This window comes from Alligator mississippiensis, chromosome 7 (genome assembly GCF_030867095.1).
Source record: "Alligator mississippiensis isolate rAllMis1 chromosome 7, rAllMis1, whole genome shotgun sequence".
Taxonomy (NCBI): Eukaryota; Metazoa; Chordata; order Crocodylia; family Alligatoridae; genus Alligator; species Alligator mississippiensis.
Window position 1 is genome coordinate 21,597,946 of NC_081830.1, and position 19,829 is coordinate 21,617,774.

The 19,829-nt window shown below is 56.8% G+C and overlaps 1 protein-coding gene across 1 annotated transcript; it reads right to left on the minus strand.

Moving 5' to 3' along the window:
• Nucleotides 1–1,545: 1,545 nt before the first annotated feature.
• PHYHIP (phytanoyl-CoA 2-hydroxylase interacting protein) lies at nt 1,546–18,538 on the minus strand. The gene is made up of 5 exons (XM_006263887.4): nt 18,278–18,538; nt 8,735–8,918; nt 6,497–6,671; nt 5,708–5,825; nt 1,546–5,084 (listed from the first exon to the last, which is right to left on the minus strand). The coding sequence occupies exons 2-5, from the start codon at nt 8,897–8,899 to the stop codon at nt 4,550–4,552; spliced, it is 993 nt and encodes a 330-aa protein (XP_006263949.1). The 5' UTR covers nt 8,900–8,918; nt 18,278–18,538; the 3' UTR covers nt 1,546–4,549.
• Nucleotides 18,539–19,829: the final 1,291 nt, after the last annotated feature.

The window sequence follows — 19,829 nt, forward strand, 5'->3', positions numbered from 1 at the left end:
ATAACCGGTTCAGACTTGAGGGAGAAAAATATGTGCAGTGGCACTCACTGGGAGGAGAGTGAGAAGACAGCCCTCCATCCTCATGCTCCAGGGTTTGCGCTGCATGCCAACGGGGGTCAGGAGGGCCCCCCTGTCCTGCCTCTACCTAGCCCTGTGCCACAATTAGCCAGGTAACTGAGATGGCCTGGCCAAGAGCACACTGCATGATGGGGTATTTGGGTTTTAGAGCCTGAAAGGAGGCTGCTGGAGAAGGCTTTCAAGGCTGCCTGACCCAGTGCAGGTGGAGATGCATGTCCCAGCACAGTTGGAGAAGGGTTACTGGGTGGCTGGAGCACTGCTGTGCCCCAGAGCAGGTGAAAACCAGACTGGACCTATTGCTGGTCTGCTGTGGCTTAGTCTAGCTCTGAGTTGGGTGTGAATGCATCTGGGGCAAGCCCCCCTCCTCTGCTTTGCAGGCACTTTGAGCCTTGTTCCCAGTGCAATGCCAGCCAAACTTGGCAGACTTCACTGCTGAGCGGGCAGCCTATGAACAGTGCCGTTGCCCCCAAGATCCTAGGGAAAGGGGGGAGGACAAGAAGGGACCTGATGGGCCAAAAGAGCCTCATAGCCCTCATAAGCAGAAAGTCTGTGGTTGGGACAGCCTGAAGTTTTGGGCCACAGCAGCAGTCCTTGTTCAGGCCTACTCAAGGCCAGAGCAGGGACTACAGCAGCTGGCCAGGTATTGCCACCTCTGTGGCATGGTAGCATCTACCGCATGCTGACAAGCAGCAGTGGACTGTGTTCCTGTGAACTTCATGCCCCAATTACTGTAACATGGCATAGCAGGCCAGAAACTGCTCTGTATTTGTGGAAGCAGCACTGAGCACTGTGGCACCGCGCCGGGACCTCGTTTCTCCTGCACGCTGTGCTGCTCACTACTGCAGAGCATGGAAGCCGCGTTTGAAGCCGGGTGCAGCTTAGTTCTGCGACCATCCAGGAGGACAGCTGTCATGGCCCCCAGGGAGATGCACACTCTTTTACTGCAGAGCGTGTATGCTCTGGAACGGCCTGCCTGGAGAGGGGCTGGGATCACTGGCAATGGAGGGGTTTAACTGGGAAGCAGAGGAGCAGCTGTCTGGGATGGTTCAGGTGGGAACAATCTTGCCTCGGGCAGGGGGTTGGACTGGATGATCTCCTGAGGCCCCATTGCCCTGTGGTTCTGTGATTATGGAGACCCCAAAGGCAATGAGGACATCACATGCACAGCCCCAGGTCCAGCTTGATCCTCTGTGGTGAGTCAAGGCAGAAGGCAGCATCACTCTCTCCAGCAGGCACCAAGTTGGAGTCCAGGCTGATGGGGGCTCTGCACTTGCCATTGCAACTTCCATCCTTACCAGCTCTTCCTCTTCCCCGAGTGTTTCAGGGGTACCACATGCAATGGGCCAGTCAGTGATGTCCCTGAGTTTCCTCACACTCCAGGCTCCCTTTGCACGAGAGCAGATGTGTCCCCTGGCCTGCCCTCTCCTCCAGCCCTGCAGCGCGGCGGATGGAAGCAGGAGGCAGGGCTGCACACAGGCAGTTCATTTATTGATACACATGGTCAGCACAGCACAGGTGGGTTTGGGGTTTTCTTTACAGCGTGCACCGTACACACAGACCAGAGAAGCGCCATGTGGGACCGGGGATGCTGCGGGCGCTGCTGCCCAAGCGCCATGCCGCGGTTCTCTGCCACATGCGGGGCGCAGAGGGAAAGAGGCAGAGCCGGGGCCACCAGCCCCAGCCCCTTCTGGCTCCAAAGCTGATGCTGTGGGCAGGGAAATGGGTCCCGAATCTGCTCTGAGTGGAAGGGAGGCTTCTCCCCCGCTGCTGGTGGGCACTGCCGTCCCCAGCCATGCATTCAGCTGGGGCATCCTATGGATTCTGGTTCGCAGGCTCTCTGCTGCAGGAGTCACTGATGGAGCTCACACCATGCTCTCTTCCTGCTCCCTGATGCCAGCCTAGGCTTCCTCAGCCGCACTTGCCAGCTTGCGGGCAGCTCTGACCCTCCTCGTCCACCCCGCCTGATGGCACAGCTCACACCCTCCTCCTCTGCCACCCTGCCTCCTGGGAGAGACAAAAGTGCTCACCCAGCTGTCTCCAGAAGAGGTGGGTTGTCACCCTCCTCCACCTGTCCCCAGGGAAGGCTGACTCTCCCTGTCCCCAGGAGAAGATCATGCTACATTTTGACAGGAGGTCATGCCAGGAGGGCCTGGCTGCTCACCCTTGGCCCTTACAGGCAGGAGCTATCCAGCCCACTGCCAGCAAAGCCTTCCTAGGACATGGCATCCCTGGGGAGCTAGGCATGTCCAAGTATCATGGCACTGTCCAGGAAACCACATGCAGCTGTGGGCAGCAGCAGCCTCAGTGCAGGCAGCATCCCCATGGGAAGTTCAGTCAGCACACGCCTGGATTTTCTGCAGGATGAGGAGGGGAAAACCAAAAAGCTAGTGTCAAAAAAGGCAAGGCCCGAATCACTGCATGGCAGCAGCACACACAGCACAACACTGCTACAGCACATGGCAAACACAGCACGGCTGGTTGCACGACATGGCGGGCACCCCAAACGCCATGGAGAATGAGAACGTGATGGCACTCCCAAGCAGAGTCCCTTTCTCCCATCCATCGCAAAGGCTCAAGCATCACCTTAAGGACTGCCTCAATAAACACGCTCCATGCTGCATCTCTAGACAGCAGGCAATACCCCACTGGTACCTCTTTGGGGAGGCTGATGACCAGAAGCCTGCAGGAACTTTACTGCCAGCAAGTGTCTGGTCCATGGAAAAGGTCAGTGAGCCCAGACCATCCTGGATGTGGGGATCCATGGCTCAGGCTTGTAGATAGGAAGGTCCTACTTTCCAATCCTCCCACTGAAAGCCCTTCAGTAGCCAGATGGCAATGAGGGTTGAGGCACTGTGGAGCATCTCCCAGTGAGTGGTGCTTTTGTGCCAGTCTGGGGAGCCCTGCAGGCCCCTCCATGGGGTGATTTCCTTTGCAAATGCAGAAAATTTGGCAGGCACCCATCCCTGCTGCATGTGCACCCCCTACACCCCAGCACAGTGGCAGCTCTATGAGAAGTGGCACTCTCTGAACCCTGCTGTCCTGTCCCAGCGCTGAGGGCCATGTCTAAGCATGGCGGGAGGCAGAGGGGCCATGTGCAGGCAGGCTGTCCTGCAAGCTAAAGTCACAGCGCAGCACAGAGAAGCCAGCACTATTTATACAGGGAAGAGAGAGGAGCTTGGACAGGGGGAGAACAGTGGGGCTGGCCAGGCTGGGGAGACACCACAGGTGGGCAAGTGTGATGGGCAGGTCAGCACGATGCTGGGGAGGGGACAAACTGCCTTGCAGACTCCCTGCAAGGCATCAGGGTAGTGGCAGGATGGGCTGGGATCAGCAAGTAGCCCCAGAGAGCACCAGGCACCTCGCTGCACAGAGCTAAGAGCAGGTGAGTGATATTCACCCCCAGTAAGGGGGTTGTTCCAAGGGGGGGTGAATGAACAGGGAGCCTGTACGTTCTCCCCCACCCCAGGAGCTGGGGCTCACTCTGGGACACAGCCAAGGCAGACAGCATTCCTCTGCCGCCTGGCTGGGTGGGTGGGGGCCCCCAGGCAGGGCTTGGCTCCACCAGCGAGATGGGTGCAGCCGCCCACTTGAATTCCAGCACACCCCTGGAGTGCCACAGGCCTGCTGGGATCTGCAGTGGGGCTGCCCACCCCTCCCTGGAGAGAACTGGGGCAGGCAGCTGTCACACCCCAGGGCGCTGGCCAGTGGGGTGCAGAGCCAGGGAGCTCCTTCCCAAGCTCCCCGAGAGCTGAGGGGGCTCTGGGATCAGACTCCATGGCAGGGCCTGCAGGGTGCGACCCCAGTACCTAGGTGCCAGCTAAGCACTGCACCTCTAAAGGGCTGCCCAGGTGGGCATCTGCATGCAGGTGAGACTCCGGTGCACCTGGGCATTCAGCAAAAGGAGCTGGGGAGAACAGGGTAGTCACAAGGGGTAAGGGAGGCCAGGGGGAGGCAGAGAGGAAGGAGGGTGCTGGCTGCAGGAGGGAAGAGCTTTGCAGTCCTGCAGTGCCAGCACCTGCTCTTGTTCTTTCCAGTGTGAAAGTACCACTGTCCGGCTCCACTCCCAGGGATGGAGACCCAGTCTTCCCAGCGGGGGCCCACGCACGATGTCCCAGGCATGGGGTTCTTTCCGCTCTGAGCAAAGACATCAGATCGGGGCTCCCCCTCTCCCAGCTGCAGGGCTGCACCTACACAAGCCAACAGAGAGCAGGGCCAGCAGACCTCACCCCTGGGCCAAGGTCCTGTGTACGCTGCTCCCATGGGTCCGTGGTCCTTTGCAGAGTTCATATTTACACTGGAGAGTGGGGTGCGCAGAGAGAGAAGCCAGAGCCAGGCCCCACCTAAATGGTGCTTGCTCTGCCCAGTGCCCAGCCACCCCCGTGTCCGCTGCTAAGGGCCTCTCATTAGCACAGCCTTGCCTTCCCTCCCACACGCACGCCCTCCTGCCTGCCTGCTCTCCCCACACCAGTTGCTAGCGCCCCACGCTGATGTTGCACGTCTTGCAACTGGGGTCCTTTTTGGCATTGGCCGTGGACAGGCTCATGAGCTGGTGGCCACTGATCTCGCCTAGCACGCCAAGGCTGAGGTCGATCGGCTCGGTATAGATGACCTCCAGGATGACGTCCTGGGCGTGGCGATACACCAGGTCCCCGTCTTCCACGGAGCAGGTCAGGAACTTGTTGCAGGAAATGTCCAGCTGGGGCAGGCGCTCCCGGCAGAAGTGGTCGCCGGCAGAGCCCTTGGGCGCCAGCACCAGGACGACGTAGTGGTAGGCTGTGTACATGCAGTAGAAGTCCGCAAAGTAGAGATGAGTGTTGGGGTTGAAGAGGCGCTGGGCCGGGATCTGGAAGCGGTAGCGGCCGTAGGGCGAGTCCTGTGGGGGCTGCCCCGTGTTGAACTCAGTGTTGCAGCTGAAGAAGATGCCATGCAGCATGCCACTGGTGGGCGAGCCATGGCTCCCACTATTGTCCTTCAGTGACGGCTTCATCGCATTCCCACAGTGCAGCCTGGGAGGAGGGGGAGAAGCCACAGGCTGTCACGGGCAATGGCTCAGACAACCTCTGCCCTGCTAGAAACTAGGGACTACCCTGGCACAGTCCCGAGGAAGTCAGGTGGCAGATGTTGTTTGCACCGGAGTCAGGACTCCTGGGTCCCCTTCCTAGTTCAGGCAGGGGCTCAAGCAGGGGTTCTCCAGCTCTTGGGCCTGAAGGAGGACTACCCCCCACTTAGTATCCAGCCTGTCACTGCAAAGGGAGATGCTCATTGTGATTGACAGGCCTCTGACTGCAGCTTTGTTGGCCCTGCAGACTGCGAACCACTGGTCCAGAGGCTAAAATGGGGCTAAGAGAAAGGATGCCTAGGTTGTCTTCCTCGCTCTGGGGAGGGGCAGGGATGAGATGTAGCAATCAGGACACCTGGATTTAATCATGCTGGGGGAGGCAGGAAGCAGAGCTACTGCAGGCAGGACCCAGTGGGTATAGCCAGAGGAGAAACCTGCCCTGCAGCCCTGGCTGCGTGCACTTTGTGCCCCTGCCAGCAAGACAGGGAGACATCTGGCTGGCCCAAAACCTGCCCTGGCCCCACTCTACGGCATCGGCCATGGTCCGCGTCACACCGAGCTGGACTTTACCTGACGTGCTGGAAATACTCCTTGTGCTGGTTCCGGTAGAAGACAGAGAAGCGGAGCATCCTGCCGGCAATGAGCTCTGCCTTCTCCTGCAGCTGAGCCAGGTGCTCCTTGGCATAATCTGCATGGGGTGGGAGGCACTTGCTATCAGTACAGCCAGTCCGTTGACCTCTTCCCCACCTGGCTGCAGCCAGGTTCCCCTTCCCCACTCCGGCTGCAACCAGCTCTCACACCCATTGCCTCCCACTCTTGCACTGTTGCTCCACCAGCCAGGCAGTGCTCTCCGCTCCCCTTCCTATGTCCCCAGCAGGCTCTGCTCTGCCTTTGCTGCCTCCAAATGGTTCTGGGTTTCACATGCCTTCGGCACAGGACAATCCCCCTACCTTGCTCCCCACTTTCCTACTCCTGGTTCCATCTGCTGCTGCCTAGAAAAATCCAGGCTGAAATGGGCTGCCTGTTGCTAAACTATTGCAGCAAGAAGCTGGAGGCCAGGATCCTATGAGTGCTTAGTGAGCAGTGTGGCATGCCAAGAAGGACCCCTACAAAGCATGCTGCTGCTGCAGGGCTAGGGGCCTGAGGGGAAACTCGGGGGGGGGGAGGGCTCCCACAGCGGTAGTCCCCCCATTGCTCCCCTGGCTTATAGAGGGAAAAGGGAAGCTGGCAGCATATGGTGCTGAGCACATGGCAGCTGTTCTGTGCCAGCCCCTGTGGATCTGGCAGGAAACCAAGTGCAGCCGGGTGCCTGGCTGTGCAGTGAGCTTGGAGCCCAGCTGAGCATCCCCACACACTCACCCCCTGTGCAGAACTCCACCGTCTCGCTCCAGCCGGACACCAGGTACTCGCCGTCGCTCTGCTTGACAGCAGTCTGCACCGCCACGCTGTACTCAGTCCGAGGACTCAGGAACCAGTGGCCCCGCACGGTCATGGGCAGCGGCACTGCCTTGGCCACTAGTTTGGTGGGAACATCCTGCTCAAGGACAAAAGCCAAGGGCACATGCAAAACTCTCTCCAGGCCCGGGCCTGAGGCAGGACAAGCACCCCACACCCTTCTCAAGGAGCAAGCCGCAGAGCGTGGTACAAGGCTGACCTGGCACACAGCCCCGCTGCAGACCAGGAGTGGAAGGACCTGCCTGGAGCAGCCTTGCAAGGCTCACTGCAATGAATAGAGGCAGGCCATGCTGCCCCCAGTAGCCACAGCTTCACAGACTGCCATACAGCCAGGGCATGGTCTGGGCAATGTGCCCTATTGCACAAGAACTGCTACAGCTGCTCTCTGCCTTCGATGCCCCATGGCCAGACACTGCTATGCAGAATGCCCTATGCTACCACGTTCTAGCCTTACCCCACCATCCCCTGAGTACTGCTGGAGTACCACGGTGTCTGGTACTACAGCATTTGTGGCTACCATAGCTGTGACCATGAAGTCCTGTGGCATTTACTAGCCTGGTGCTCATTTTTGTAGAATACTCTAGCTCCCGTTCCTGCAGAGTGATGTATCAGGGTGGCACTCTTTGGCTCAGAATGCCCTAGGTTTTGCTGCTGTGGTATTTGTTACACCAGGATTCATTACTACAGAATACTGTAATGCTTACTGCAGTGGTATATATCTATATATGTCTTACTGAGTTCATCTATAGGTGCCTCTCTACCCTGCCTTCTGCCTCACTTCAGACTAACACAGCTAGCTACCTCTCTATTGCCATGGTATTAATCACAGGACTTGTTACTGTAGACTAGTGTAGTATGCATGATTCTGCTATTTGCTGCTGCAGAACGCTGTGGTATGTATTACTCATGACTGTAGTACTGGCTGCTATGCTGTTTGCTATTCCTGAACAGCATAGTGTTTATTCCACTGGTATTTGTTATTGCCGGATGCTGTAATACTGATTAGCCTGGGCCCCTACACTGCAGCTCACTGTGACAGTCACTGCTGTTGCATGCTGCATCATACTGTAGAGCTGACTGGCATCGTATTCAGCCCTGCAGACGGCTGCCACTTCTTCTACATGCCCTCAGGCTCTGCGGACAGGTTTTAAGTGCCCTGCTTAGGCACAGGGAGATGGGCCAAAGGAATTGCATGGGACCCTGAACACCGAGAACCCAGCCCCAAAGGGTCCTATAACCCCCTTTGTTTAAGGGCATAAATTGCAGTGTCAATAGGCCACGAAAACACTGCTTCAGCGCTGTGCTGTTTCTGTGGCAACAGCAAATGCTCAAGAGTCGGGAGACATGGGGAAAAAAAAGCTTATTATTGGGGAGGAAAAATATAATGTTAAGCATTAAATAGCATCACCGTGGCAACCATCCCGCTAAAAAGCTCCCGAATTAGTGACTCGGTTCCAGAGGGAGAAGGCAGAGTGAGTAATTTGCTTCACGTCTCCTCTGGCTATGCTTTGGAGGGGATGTTTAGCATTCCTCTCCAGCTGCCGCCCTACCCCATCTCCCCCTTGCTTTATAGGAGCAGGCACACTCTTCCAGGGTGCACTGACCTGGCCCCTGCCTTGGGTGTAACCTTTGGCCATTGGAGCAGAGTTGGGCAGGGCGGGTTTTTTGCCCCCTGCGCACAGTCCCATGCTTCTCCACCATGGATAGGGCCCTGACCTCCGTCCCTGAGATGTGCAGCTTGGATCTAAACCTGACTCTCTTAGTTACTCATGATGTGCACCAAAAGACAGCCCTTCCCATTCTGACCCCATCCATGATGCTGGCCCCTATCCTAAAGGGACTTTTCCAAGGCTCCATAAGCCACCCACCCACCCACCCACCAGTTCCTCCATACAAGCTGGCTGTAAGGGGGCTTAGCCAGTGCCAGAGCTGGAGGTTTCTGTGATGCACACACCAAGCCATGCCATTCATAACAGCTCGCAGCTGGCTGGCAGCACTGCCATGGGGCGTATGGCTGGATTGAGTGCTCCAAAGAGAACTTGCTTTGGCTGAGAGCATTGCTAAGTATCCACAAGCATCCAATGACTGCTCCAGTTTTATGCCACATCCCACCCCACCATGCACGTGCTGCCCCACACTCACCCGGTGCTTGAACTTGTTGGAGTTCTTGTTCTCCTTCTTGTTGAGGTCAATGAAATAGTGAGTGACCCGCTCCAAGTCCCCTTTGTCCATGGCCCAGGAGATGCGGAATGAGTCGCATGTGATGTTGTTGATCTCAATGTTTTTGGGAGTGGAGAGCAGCTCCATGGTCTGGGTCACTTGGCTCCTATGGGGCATGGGAGGAAGGGGAGCAGAGAGAGGAGACTCAGAGGTCAGAGTTTATTCCACCGGTGCAGCCAAAACCCCAAGCACAGGGAGGCTGCTCCATTCATCAGACTGGCTGATCAGACTGGAAGATCCCCCAGGACTTGAACGGGTTCAACATGTAGCCCATAGCCTTGGGCTGTGACAAAGCTGCCTCTCTCCATGGGAGATGCTTGTGTCACCCTTTTACCAGGAGAGCAAAGAGAGAGCAAACGTCAGTCCTAACTCCGTTAGTGCAAGACTACAAAACAGCGGCTAAGGGGCACACTAACACACTAGCTGAGGTGCATCGCTGTGAATCTTGCACAGATCGTGAGCTGCCTGGGCTTGGGATAGAGCCCTAGAGGAACAGCAGCCCACTGCTGGCCATGGAGAGTGCTATCCTGTGCCTCACTTCCCCTTGGTAACTTCTTTGGCACAGCTGTATCTCAAAAAGGAGCTTAGAGGCACGGTTCAGCTCTGTCTGTGCAGCACCCTGCACTTGAGGACCCTGATTGCAGCTGGAGCTGCTGGGGTGTGAAAGCAGATGGGTGTAAACCGGTTACAAGTGAATGCCGGCTGGTCAGGAGCAGTTTTTCTGGGTGCTGCGGAGCAGGAGGGCTGGGATACAAAACTGAACCGGGTTGTGCGTTTAGACCAGCTGTGCTAGGGTTGCCCAGGGAGCAGGGGCCTGGACTCTGTCCCAGGAGGGACCAGATAGTCCCATGGAAATAATTCACAGAGCAGCACTTTGACAGGGGGAACTTAGGAAGCTGCTCCTGGGCTTTTCCTCCTCTCTCTTTTCATCAGTCTCTGTCTCTTCCCCTTTGCTCGTGTGCATGTGTGTGTGCTTGTGTGTGTTTATATGCGTGTGTGTGCATGCCCGTGTCTATGTGTGCATGCCTCTGTGTGCGTCTCTGTGGGTGGCTCTCTCTCTTTCTCCCTTTCCCTTCACTGCACCCTAATTAATTCCATCTCCGTCCCTGGCACCATCTGAAGAGCGGGTGTCAGCCCACACCACGCTTTGACAGAGCAGACGGCACCTTGCAGGTGTCCGTGCCAGTGAGTGGATCACAAGCCGCGGATGGGACAGCTTTGCGGCAGATGGCGCTAGGGAGGGAAGGGGCTCCGAGCCAAGAGGCAAAACATAAAAAGGGGGGGAAAGGGGAGTTTGTTTTGAAGCCAGCAGCAGAGCAAGCGGGGAAGTGTGGGCAGGGAGAAGGTGGGGGGCTGGGGCTGGCATGGCAGGGGCTAGGCAGGTGGGAGCAATCCAGGGCATGCAGCGGTTGAGTCCAGAGGGCTCCCAATGCCCCGTTGTCGCTCCAGACACCACTGCCCAGTGTACTTCCAAAGCACCTTGTTGACTCCCTAGTGTGGATGGCAGGGTGCAGTGAGGTGACCATGGGCTACAGTGACACCGGGAAGGGGATTGAGCCCATATGCCTGCAATGAATTGGGCATGCCTTGGGCCCAAGGACATAAGCACCTTGTGTTGTGTGGTGCGTGGGCATGCTACAGGCAGGCGTGTGCAGAGCACACAGGCCTTGTGCATACCAGCTGCAGTGTGAGTCACGCGTGTTTGGGAGCAGAGACCTGGATGAGCTCCCCAGGTCAAGTCCAGTCCCTGGCATTTGCAAGCAAACCTCAGCTGAAACAGTCCACATGCACATCCGTTCCTTTTCTCACGCCACAGCCACAAAGCACCCAATCTGCACACACACCCCAGTATGCCCTGGGGAGGCAAAGGCCCTTTCAGTGCCCCTGCCACTGCAGGGGCAGGCACTAAGGAGGCTGCTCAGCTTGTCCTAGGAAACAGGGCAGGAAAGGAAGGAATCCAATGAGGACCCTTGCCAGTCAACCCCACAGTCCATCCTGGCCCCAAATCTAGAGACTAGAGCAAGACCTGTCAGCCAGGCACTGGGAGAGTCTCAGTGCCATTGGGAGCACGCGGGCACCCCAGCTGAACTCTCACCCTTTAGCCACAGCCAATATCCAATGCTCCAGAAGCCCCATAATGCATAGATGCACGTGCTTCACTGCATGTAAAGTCCATGTGGTGTGTGAAGCAGACATAATACATACATGCAACACGCATGTGCAATGGCAGAGCCCAGGTGTGTGGGGCACAGCTGCAATGGGTGTGTGGTATGTGTTCTGCAGCCTGCAAATGTGCAGGGAGCCTGAAAGGAGTTGCTAGCACGGGGAACATTGCTCTGAGGGAAATTATCCCTGTACAGAGCCCTACAGGAGACCAGTGGGGACTCGGCCAGACGGCTGCACCAGTGATACTAGTTACCTGGAATACTACTAGTTACCCAGGTGACTAGTTACTGATGGGAACCAACAGGCAGCATTAGATGCACCTAGATGGTGCATAAAGCTGCACTTAGGAGCTGCAGCCTCATGCTCCCAAAGCCCCTGGTGCTCCTGCCTTGGAGGCTTCCAGGGGAGCCCAGCACAGCGTGTGCAGTCTATGTGTAAGACCCTGAGCCAGCAAGCATCCCACTGCCTGGTAGCATCTGAAACATTTGTCAGGGAGTATTCCTTCTCACCTCTATCATTTGCAGAGTGCCTGAGCCTTTGCAGGCAGACAAGGTTCCTTGGGTGAATTTGATATCTTTTATTAGACCAACCCAAATAGTTGGAGAATATTTATTAAGCAAGCTTTTGGATTCAAAAACCCTTCATCAGGCTAAGGAAGCTTTGACAGAGAGACGGCACAAGATGCCAGATTGGAGAGGGGACACGGGGGGGGGGGCTGAAGAGCTTGGAGATACCAGGCAGCATTTGTTTCGGCCGCGGGACAGGCAGAGTGGAGTCTGTGTGTGATCTTGTGGGTAGGTGCAAATCAGGATGATCCGGCTCATCCCAGCAGGCAGCAGGGGCAACTGAGCACAAGCAGGACATGTCGAGGCATGGGAGCCCTGCCCCTGGCCAGTCCCCTGGGGCGGCAGGGGTAGGTGGCACTCTGCCAGGACACCCTGCTTCTTAGCAGGGTGTTGCTCTGCAAAGCAGGACAGGGCTGCATTTGCTCAACACAGGGTGGGGGAAAGAAAAACAGCAGCCTGGGACTCGAGGCTGGGAAATGTGTGGAGGGATATGCTCGGGCCTCAGGCATCAGTGCTCTGCATGACAAGAAATGCTGGTCTGTAGCCCAGGCCCAGCTGCGGCAAAAGGCCTGTGGGGCTGACTCTGTTCCTCACTCTCCCAGCCACTCACTGCTCGACCTGTGACAAAGCTGTCTGCCAGCTGCCATGCCTCAGTTTCCCCACATCTCACAGGGGCAGGTAGAACTCTGTTAGCTGCCCCTGGAGGGATGCTCAGGTGGCAGAGCACAGAGGCACCCATGCTGTTCATTCTCACTAGCTAAGCAGGATGGGTAGGTAGCGGACAAAGCAAATTGGTCCAGGTGCCTTTAAATCAGGTTCAGGTTGCCCTGGCTTGGAAGCAACTGTGCCCCATTAAACCAAATCAGGAGAGCAATCAGTTTGGCAGGGTGGGGCACTTATCTGAGCAGTGCCAGCCTGCTCACCTAGTTGTGCTGCGTGAATCACTGCTCGCTGCAGGGGCTGGTTCCTCTGGCCTGGGCACATACCAGATAACTGCAGATGCACCAGGGCTGGGAGCTTGGCAATGCCTCCCTGGCCAGGTAGGAATGGGCTTGCATAGCTGGTAGATGGGAGCACTGCAGAGCCTTTGGGGTGAAGGTCAACCAGCTTTGAGAGACTGCAGGGATTAAAGCTGCCCTGCGAGCAGGATCAGTGCTTGCTCTGTGGCAGCTGGGGCACCGGGGCTGTGCAGAGCTGTCTGCCCTCTATCACCCTGTGATCTGCCACATGATTTGTCTCAGGGTTTATGTCCTGTCTGATTCCATCCTGCCCCCTACCATTGTCTTTCCTGCAGTGACAGATCCTTTGTGCTGGGGAAGCAGGTGCTTTTATTTATAGCTGCTACATGCCCAGCCCACACCTTTTGTGTGCTGGCAAGAGTCCTCCCAATCTAGCGCACTGTAACTTAACCCAGTGCCAGCTCAGCTGTAGGGAGGGCCAGGTGGTGGCAGGACAAGGAGCTCTGTCAATCGAGCTACGTCTATTATATGGGTGCTGCACCCGATGGATGCCAAGGTTATCCAGGACCTGCATGGAGTTTGCCTTCTGCTGTGCCTGGCGGCAGCAAGCAACCACAAAACCACATGACTAAAGGGTGCAAGATGGAGCCTGGCATCGGGCTCGTGATGGAAGCCAGACTTAGCATGTCTGAGCACCCCTGCAGGGCCAGCTGCCCACAACCCCCCTGAGCTAAGAACCAGCTGTGGTGCAACACCTGGCTTTGTGAGCAGCCCCAGAGGACTGCTCCAGCGTGTGCCCCTGCACTGCACCTACACCAAGATGCATGTGAGGGGGCAGATTGAGCTTGCCACTAGTGACAGGGCTGATTCATGTGCTGCTTCCTGCCTTGTCCTATGTCACCGCCCCAGCCTGGCATGGCCAGAGAGCTCTTAAGCCCCATCTCCCACCCAGCACTGTGCAGGGCAGGAAGTCTCAGCACTGCAGCGCCTCCTGATAAATCGCCCATGCCTGCCGCCTCTGCGAGCCACACGCTGTGCTCTCGAGGGCTGGTCTCCAGGGAGCCGGCAAGACGTTTTGCACTCCCCTTGAAATCAGCTGCAGTCCGCGCTGACGCGAAGCCAGTGGCCTAAATGAACAGAGCCAGGTCTCATGATGCTGGCCTGCAGGGCTGATGCCTGGCTCCAGGCAGCAGAGCAGGGAGCCCTGCCTGCCTCGCTCCAGCTCTGCACAATGCCACTGTTTGTCTCATCCCCAAGGGATTTAAGCACCCGTGGAGGCTGATAGACTCCCAGCCCTGGCGTGTAGGCAGTAGCATGGATCCCTGCTGCATTGTCCATAGCCTCCCTGCTGGCAAGGCAGGGGCCGGCTGTGGTGGGGTTGTAGCTGGCAGACCTGCTCGGGGCGCAGAGCTCACGGCTGTGGCGCTGCAGGCAGAGGCTGCAGGCGCAGTCATTGCAATGTCCCCTGCTACCAATACTCCCTGCTGCTCTGCGCAGCATCTCCTGCTGCATGGGGTGCAGAAGGGAGCTGCCCATGCCAGCCTCCCTTCCCCAGGCCCAGCAGCACCTCCTGCTGACTGGGGTGAGAGTGATCCAGGGCAACTTCCCCTCTCCTGGCAGGCAGAAAGCAGGGCAGGGTGGCACCTTGGAGATGCACTAGTCCAGAGAGCTCTGACTGATCCAGTTGGTCCCTGAGGGGCTAGCCTGCCCTGCCTTCTGCCTGATTCACACCAGCCACCAGTCCTGGGGAGATGGGCCACTTTCTGTACCAGCTTGGAACAAAGTGGGGATGAAATTCAGCTCTACTAAGAGCTGGGCCCCTTTTGTAGGAGAGCACGTGGTAGAAGGAACCTCTCAGCCCTGCTGTGCTGTGCCCTGGCATGTGGAGGGGGTGAGAGCAGCTAGTGGGGAGAGGGGATGCTTCCCGATCCCTGATTCTCCCTGATTCCTTGCTAAGTCACCCTGACCAGAGGGGGAGGCTGAGCCCTTGGGGCTGGACAGGATGTGATGAGGACAGAAATGGCCTGGGGAGCATGATGCAAGTTGGGGGCGTTGCTGATGATGCACGGGCAGGAGACGAAGGGGGTTGGCCAAGCAGAGACATTTGTTGGAAACTGGCACCTGCCCCATGTTAAATGTATGGTGAGTGGGAGAGGCAGCTGGTGGCGCTGGGGCTCTGCAGCCCCCTGGGCCTGACCAGGAGGGTCCCCTGAGGCAGGTGGCGTCTGAGGAGCACAGCACCATCCCAGGAAACCGCCTCTGCTGGGCTGTGTTTTGCGAAAGGGGACGCATGACTTCGCCCCATGGGGCCGCCTGCTCCTGGGGGAATTCACTGGGATTTGAGCCCCATGGACCCGCCCGGCACAGCATGCATACAGGGCTTGTGTCGTACAACTTGGGCAGCAGGGGGTGGCTGGCATGGCCAGCTCAGCTTGAGCTCTGGCAGCAGTCTGAATGACACTCCAGGCCATTTTTAGCTCTGATTAATTAGGGCTGGTGGAGAACGCATGGCAGGCCGATCCACCAAGCCGGTGCACACGGGCTCGGGCATGGTTAGTCATGAGTGCCTGCAGATCCGCCCACGCGTGCAGAGGCGTGTAGGCATGAGCGGGGGGCCAAGGGCAGCTTACGCAGGTGGGGAGATTGCCACAGGTACAGATGCCAGCTCAGATAAAGGAGAAAACTCACAGGGCCGGGCACAAATGTGGAGACAGACAGAGACACCGCACTTGTGTACAAAGCCAGTGGTTTTCCCTTGTGTATGCACAAGGGGGGAGCACACACGGCACAGCTGGGTGTACCAACACACACACGCGGGCAAGGAATTTCTTTGCCTGTTACAGGAAAAAAACAGCCAGAAGTGCCTGGAGACAGGTACACATGCATGCACACATACACGAGCAAGAACAAAAATGTACAGAGTGGCATGTTTGTGAGATAATGGCTCTTCCAGGAAGGATATGGACACAGACATGGACAGTTGTATAGCGAGACGCAAGTTAATGCTTACACACAAACATGGACTGCAACAATGAGGGGAACATGCAGGGATGCACACATGTGAAGCTATAGTGTCCACAAATCTGCTACATGTAAAGCCCTGGGGTCTGTGCATAGACAGACAGACGTGCACGCAGAGGACACTTAGGCCCAGGTATGTGGCAAAATGTGTGCCATGCTGTTCTCTTTTCTCTCTGTCCTCTTATTTGTGTACATGGACAGAAAGGTGCCAGCATGTGTGTGCCAGAGGACACACAAGGACATACAGCAGTGGAAATGTGTACATACGTGGAGCTGTTACTTCATCTCCCATCATGCTTGGGGCAGAGAGGCACACAGGTGTATACCATGCAAGAGGAGCATGTGTATGCAGGGGAACATACATGTGCTAGAAAACCAGCTGTTGCGCCTCGGTCCATGCATGGACATGGACAGCAATATTGTCCTGTAGAAACATGCTTGCAAGACAGAGACATAGGCCAGGGCACAGGAGAGGGGCTCATGTGCAGACATGCACACACGTCCCTGCCAATGTACGTATCTTCTATCCCTCCCCCCCCCCCAGCCCCCCCAGCAGTTTTTTACAAAGAGATGCTCTGCGGGGGGGTGGGGGAGGGTTTGCACTGGGGGCAGTGCTCAAGGCAGCTGGTCCCCCAGTCACTGCCCCACTCCCAAGGTAGATTATAGTGAGCGCTAGGGAGGCACAAAGGCTGTGTGGGAGGGCACTGGGCACCAGGGGAGGGAGCGCACAATGTGACATGGATGCTGTTTCAAACGCGCTGGGGGATCTCCAGGAGGCATGGGAAGCAGCCCCAGCTTGCCCCAAGCCCCAACCCCAGGGCAGAGCCAATGCTGCCCAGCATTGGCTTCCACATCTATGTCAGGTCCACAGCACCTCTGCCTCTGTACACACCAACCCTTCCTCAGCAAGCCCTCCCATCAGCTCCCAGATCCTTCCTAGCGTCTGGCTCCATTTGCACTTGTCGGAGCCAAAGCAGGAAGGCAGCGTGGGGGCGTATTGGAAGAGACGCACTCCCTGCTGTTTGCTGCGTTGGCCGGCTGGCCTGGGGGCTGTGCTGGCAAGGGGAGCAGAGCTGCAGGGGAGCAAGACCCAGAGGGGGCATATCAGCACCAGGTGAACACAACCTCTGGAACAGGTACACGCAGGGTGATGGCACAGGGATCCACCCATATGCTCTGCACACGCACTTGTACTCTCAGTGTCCACATGCAGCATGCACGCCCACTCACACTCACACTCATGCACACGCAACACGCACGCGCATCCGCACGGCCACCTGCAGCATGCTCGCCTACTCATACTAGTGTACATCCAGCGCGCACGCACACCCCTACAGCCACCCACAGCATGCTCACCCACTCACACTCATGCACACCTGCCAAAACGCATGCACTCGCACACACTAATCCCCCACATCCATATCCAGATATGCACACCCAGTCATGCTTGCACACACCTTAGGACACACATCCATACCTCCCTCACACCCGCATGTAGTTACCCACCCCCACGCCCACACAGCCACATTAACACACACGTACTCGAATTCCCATCTTCCCTACGCAGATGTACCTGCTTGCACATGTACATGAGCACACATATCACATGCAGCCCCCAAATCCATCTGTGTATATGCACCTGCTAACATTCTTGCACACGCATACACTCAGTCACCCATATACAAGCATATTTATATGCTGACACAGCCACACACAGGTATGCACACTCATATTATGAGCCATAACAGACATTCACAAGCATGTACGCACAAGTACACTTTCCAGCTTACAACCCCCACCCCACACATATACACCCACATGCAAGCTTATGCAAAAATATGTCTGTCAGACACATCCCTGTGCCCTACATGCATACTTAGGCAGACGCCTATTGAACGCAAACACATGCACACCCACATACAGATGCATGCAGTTATGGTTGAATGCATAACCCCCCACTCACAGATATGCCACACACTCCACACTGACACATACATGCCTCCATGCACACGTGAATACATATCCACGTACTTGCACCCACCCCACGCACATCTGTGCATTCCCATGCATACACACATACACATGTATACCATCTATGTATTCCCATGCATGTGTACACACGCACATATGCACGCATGCACACACACACACCAACACACACACCACCTGGGTTTTTCTTTGTCAGCAGGGCATTTCAGTGGCTGTCGTGTGGTATGGCATGCCCACCTCTGCCCCCCCGCCGCATTCTGGGCGCTGCCTCCAACCTAGACAGGCTGCCACATTTCCTTGGGGACAGCACAATGCAGCCTGACCGGTCCAGCTGCCTCCTGGAGCCCATGAACCAAGCTGCGGCGCCTGCCCTCACCTGCCTGCACTGTCCTGCCACTGGGGACTTGGCCTGCGGCAGGAGCTGGATCAAGTTCCCCAGTCACATCCGCTCTAGCGACACCTCCTTGGCGCTCCTCGGCCTCCTGCTGCACCCTGCCAGCATGACCTACTTAATCCCAGGGAGGGATTCCTCCATGCTCCCAGCTCGCAGGTGAGAAAACAGCAGCCAAGTGACATGGCAAAGGCCACAGAGCAAGTCCGAGCTGAGGGCAGCACTCAGGGGTCAAAGACTCCCTGCCTGGTCTCTTGATCCACACTGCTCCCTGCGCTCTCCAAAGCAGCTGTGCATCTATGCAGCACCTGGCATACTGTGAGCCGGGGTCTCCTAAGCACGCGAGCACAAGTGCTAGGGAAAGCTACCTTACCTGTATCCACGGGCGCCGCCGAGGCTGGGCGGTTAGCGGGGCTGCCTGGCACGCAGCGTGCCAGCCAAAGACAGGCAGCACAAGCGTTTGCAATTCTGGAGACACAGCTGAAACTTGGCTGCAAAAGCAGTTTCTCCAGCTAGGTGCTGCAGCTTCCCATGCAATCGCCTGTCTCCTCCCGAGGTGATGCTGCTACTCTGCCTCTGGTGGCTGCTGCTACCGCTGCCCAGACTCTCCCAAGTGCTAGGAAACAGCAGGCACCCGAAAGGGGAGGGAAAAATAGAATCAGAGCAGCATGGAGGAGGAAAAAAAAATCCAGGCCTTCTCCGCCAATCGGCGGTCAGGCTGCAAAGCATCAGGTGATGAGCAGCCACATTCCCAGCCTGGCTTCCATGAGCTGCAGGGACAGCAAGGAGAAATCAGAGAGGCTTTTCCCAGGGCGGGGGTGTCGCACCAACAGCAGGAGCTGGCGTGGGGAGGGGAGCAGGGCTCGGGGGCTGGTTGCAGAGGGGTGACAAATGTACATAGGATGGAGACAGCAGGGCCAAGTGATGCCCAGGGACCCTTGGGAGAATGGGACGGCTCCCCAGAATGAGCAGGAGTTGGATATTGGCCTAATGTACCCAGTGTAAAGACGAGGGCACCCCTGGGAGCCCCTCACGTCTGCAGCCAGGCCAGCCCCTGGTGACAGGACTGCCAAGCTGGGACCCTTCAACTTTCCCCACACTTGCAAGGAGATTGTATTTGCAGCAGGCACCTCTGCAGCGTGGCTGGGTTGGGGACTGTGGTCTGCTAGGCAGGCCAGGGAATGTGGCTGTCTGCCTGGCTTTGTGGTGGGTGCAAGATCCAGTGGTTAGAGCTGGGGACTACAAATCAGGGGTTTTGGGGTCCACTCCCAGCTCCAGGGCAGAGAACGGCAGAGGAGGCAGCGTGTGGAGAGGAAGGGACAAAAAGTCCGGACTTCTGGGTCCTCTTTCTGGCTGTGGAGGGGATTCTGGTTAATGCAGTTTCTCAGCCTTTTCAGGTCAATGGTCTCATATTCAAAGCCAACACTTTGCACGTGCACCCACCCCCACCCCCTTTCCATTTACCTTAAAAGTAAAGTGCACACCCATACTAATTATGCAAGCCTGACATGGCTCTTTGGGGTTGCTGTAAACCACTCATGCTTGAAGAGGAAGGGTGTGGGCTGAGTGCAGGGTAAGATTTTCAGGTATCCAGGTTGTAACTGTATTGGTCTAGAGGCAAAAGGAATCAGAACTCATGGCAGAGGTGATATCTTTTATTAGACAAACTCGATCTTTGCAAAAAAATTCTTTAAGATGTTCTGTCCTCTGTGTTGTGATAACATTATTAAGACCTTACCACCTCCCTGAGCCCTCTCTTGGTGGTCCAGACTTCCCAGCTGGGAACCTCTGCTTATTGCTGCATATCAGCCTGGCCTCAAGGGCCTTGGTTCTTGCCTCTCAGCTCATCCCAGGCAGCTAAGATCAGCTTGAGTGGACAGTGCCCAGCAGGCCTTGTCCAGGAGGCACACCCCACAATCTGGATC

What these genes read in the sequence shown, in the direction of transcription:
- PHYHIP (XM_006263887.4), bottom strand. Translation starts at nt 8,899, where the DNA reads ATGGAGCTGCTCTCCACTCCCAAAAACATTGAGATCAACAACATCACA. An exon ending in CCAACAAGTTCAAGCACCGG is followed by an intron (nt 6,672 to 8,734) that starts GTGAGTGTGGGG and finishes GTCCTTGAGCAG; the next exon opens with GATGTTCCCACCAAACTAGT. An exon ending in GAGTATTTCCAGCACGTCAG is followed by an intron (nt 5,085 to 5,707) that starts GTAAAGTCCAGC and finishes CCCTCCTCCCAG; the next exon opens with GCTGCACTGTGGGAATGCGA.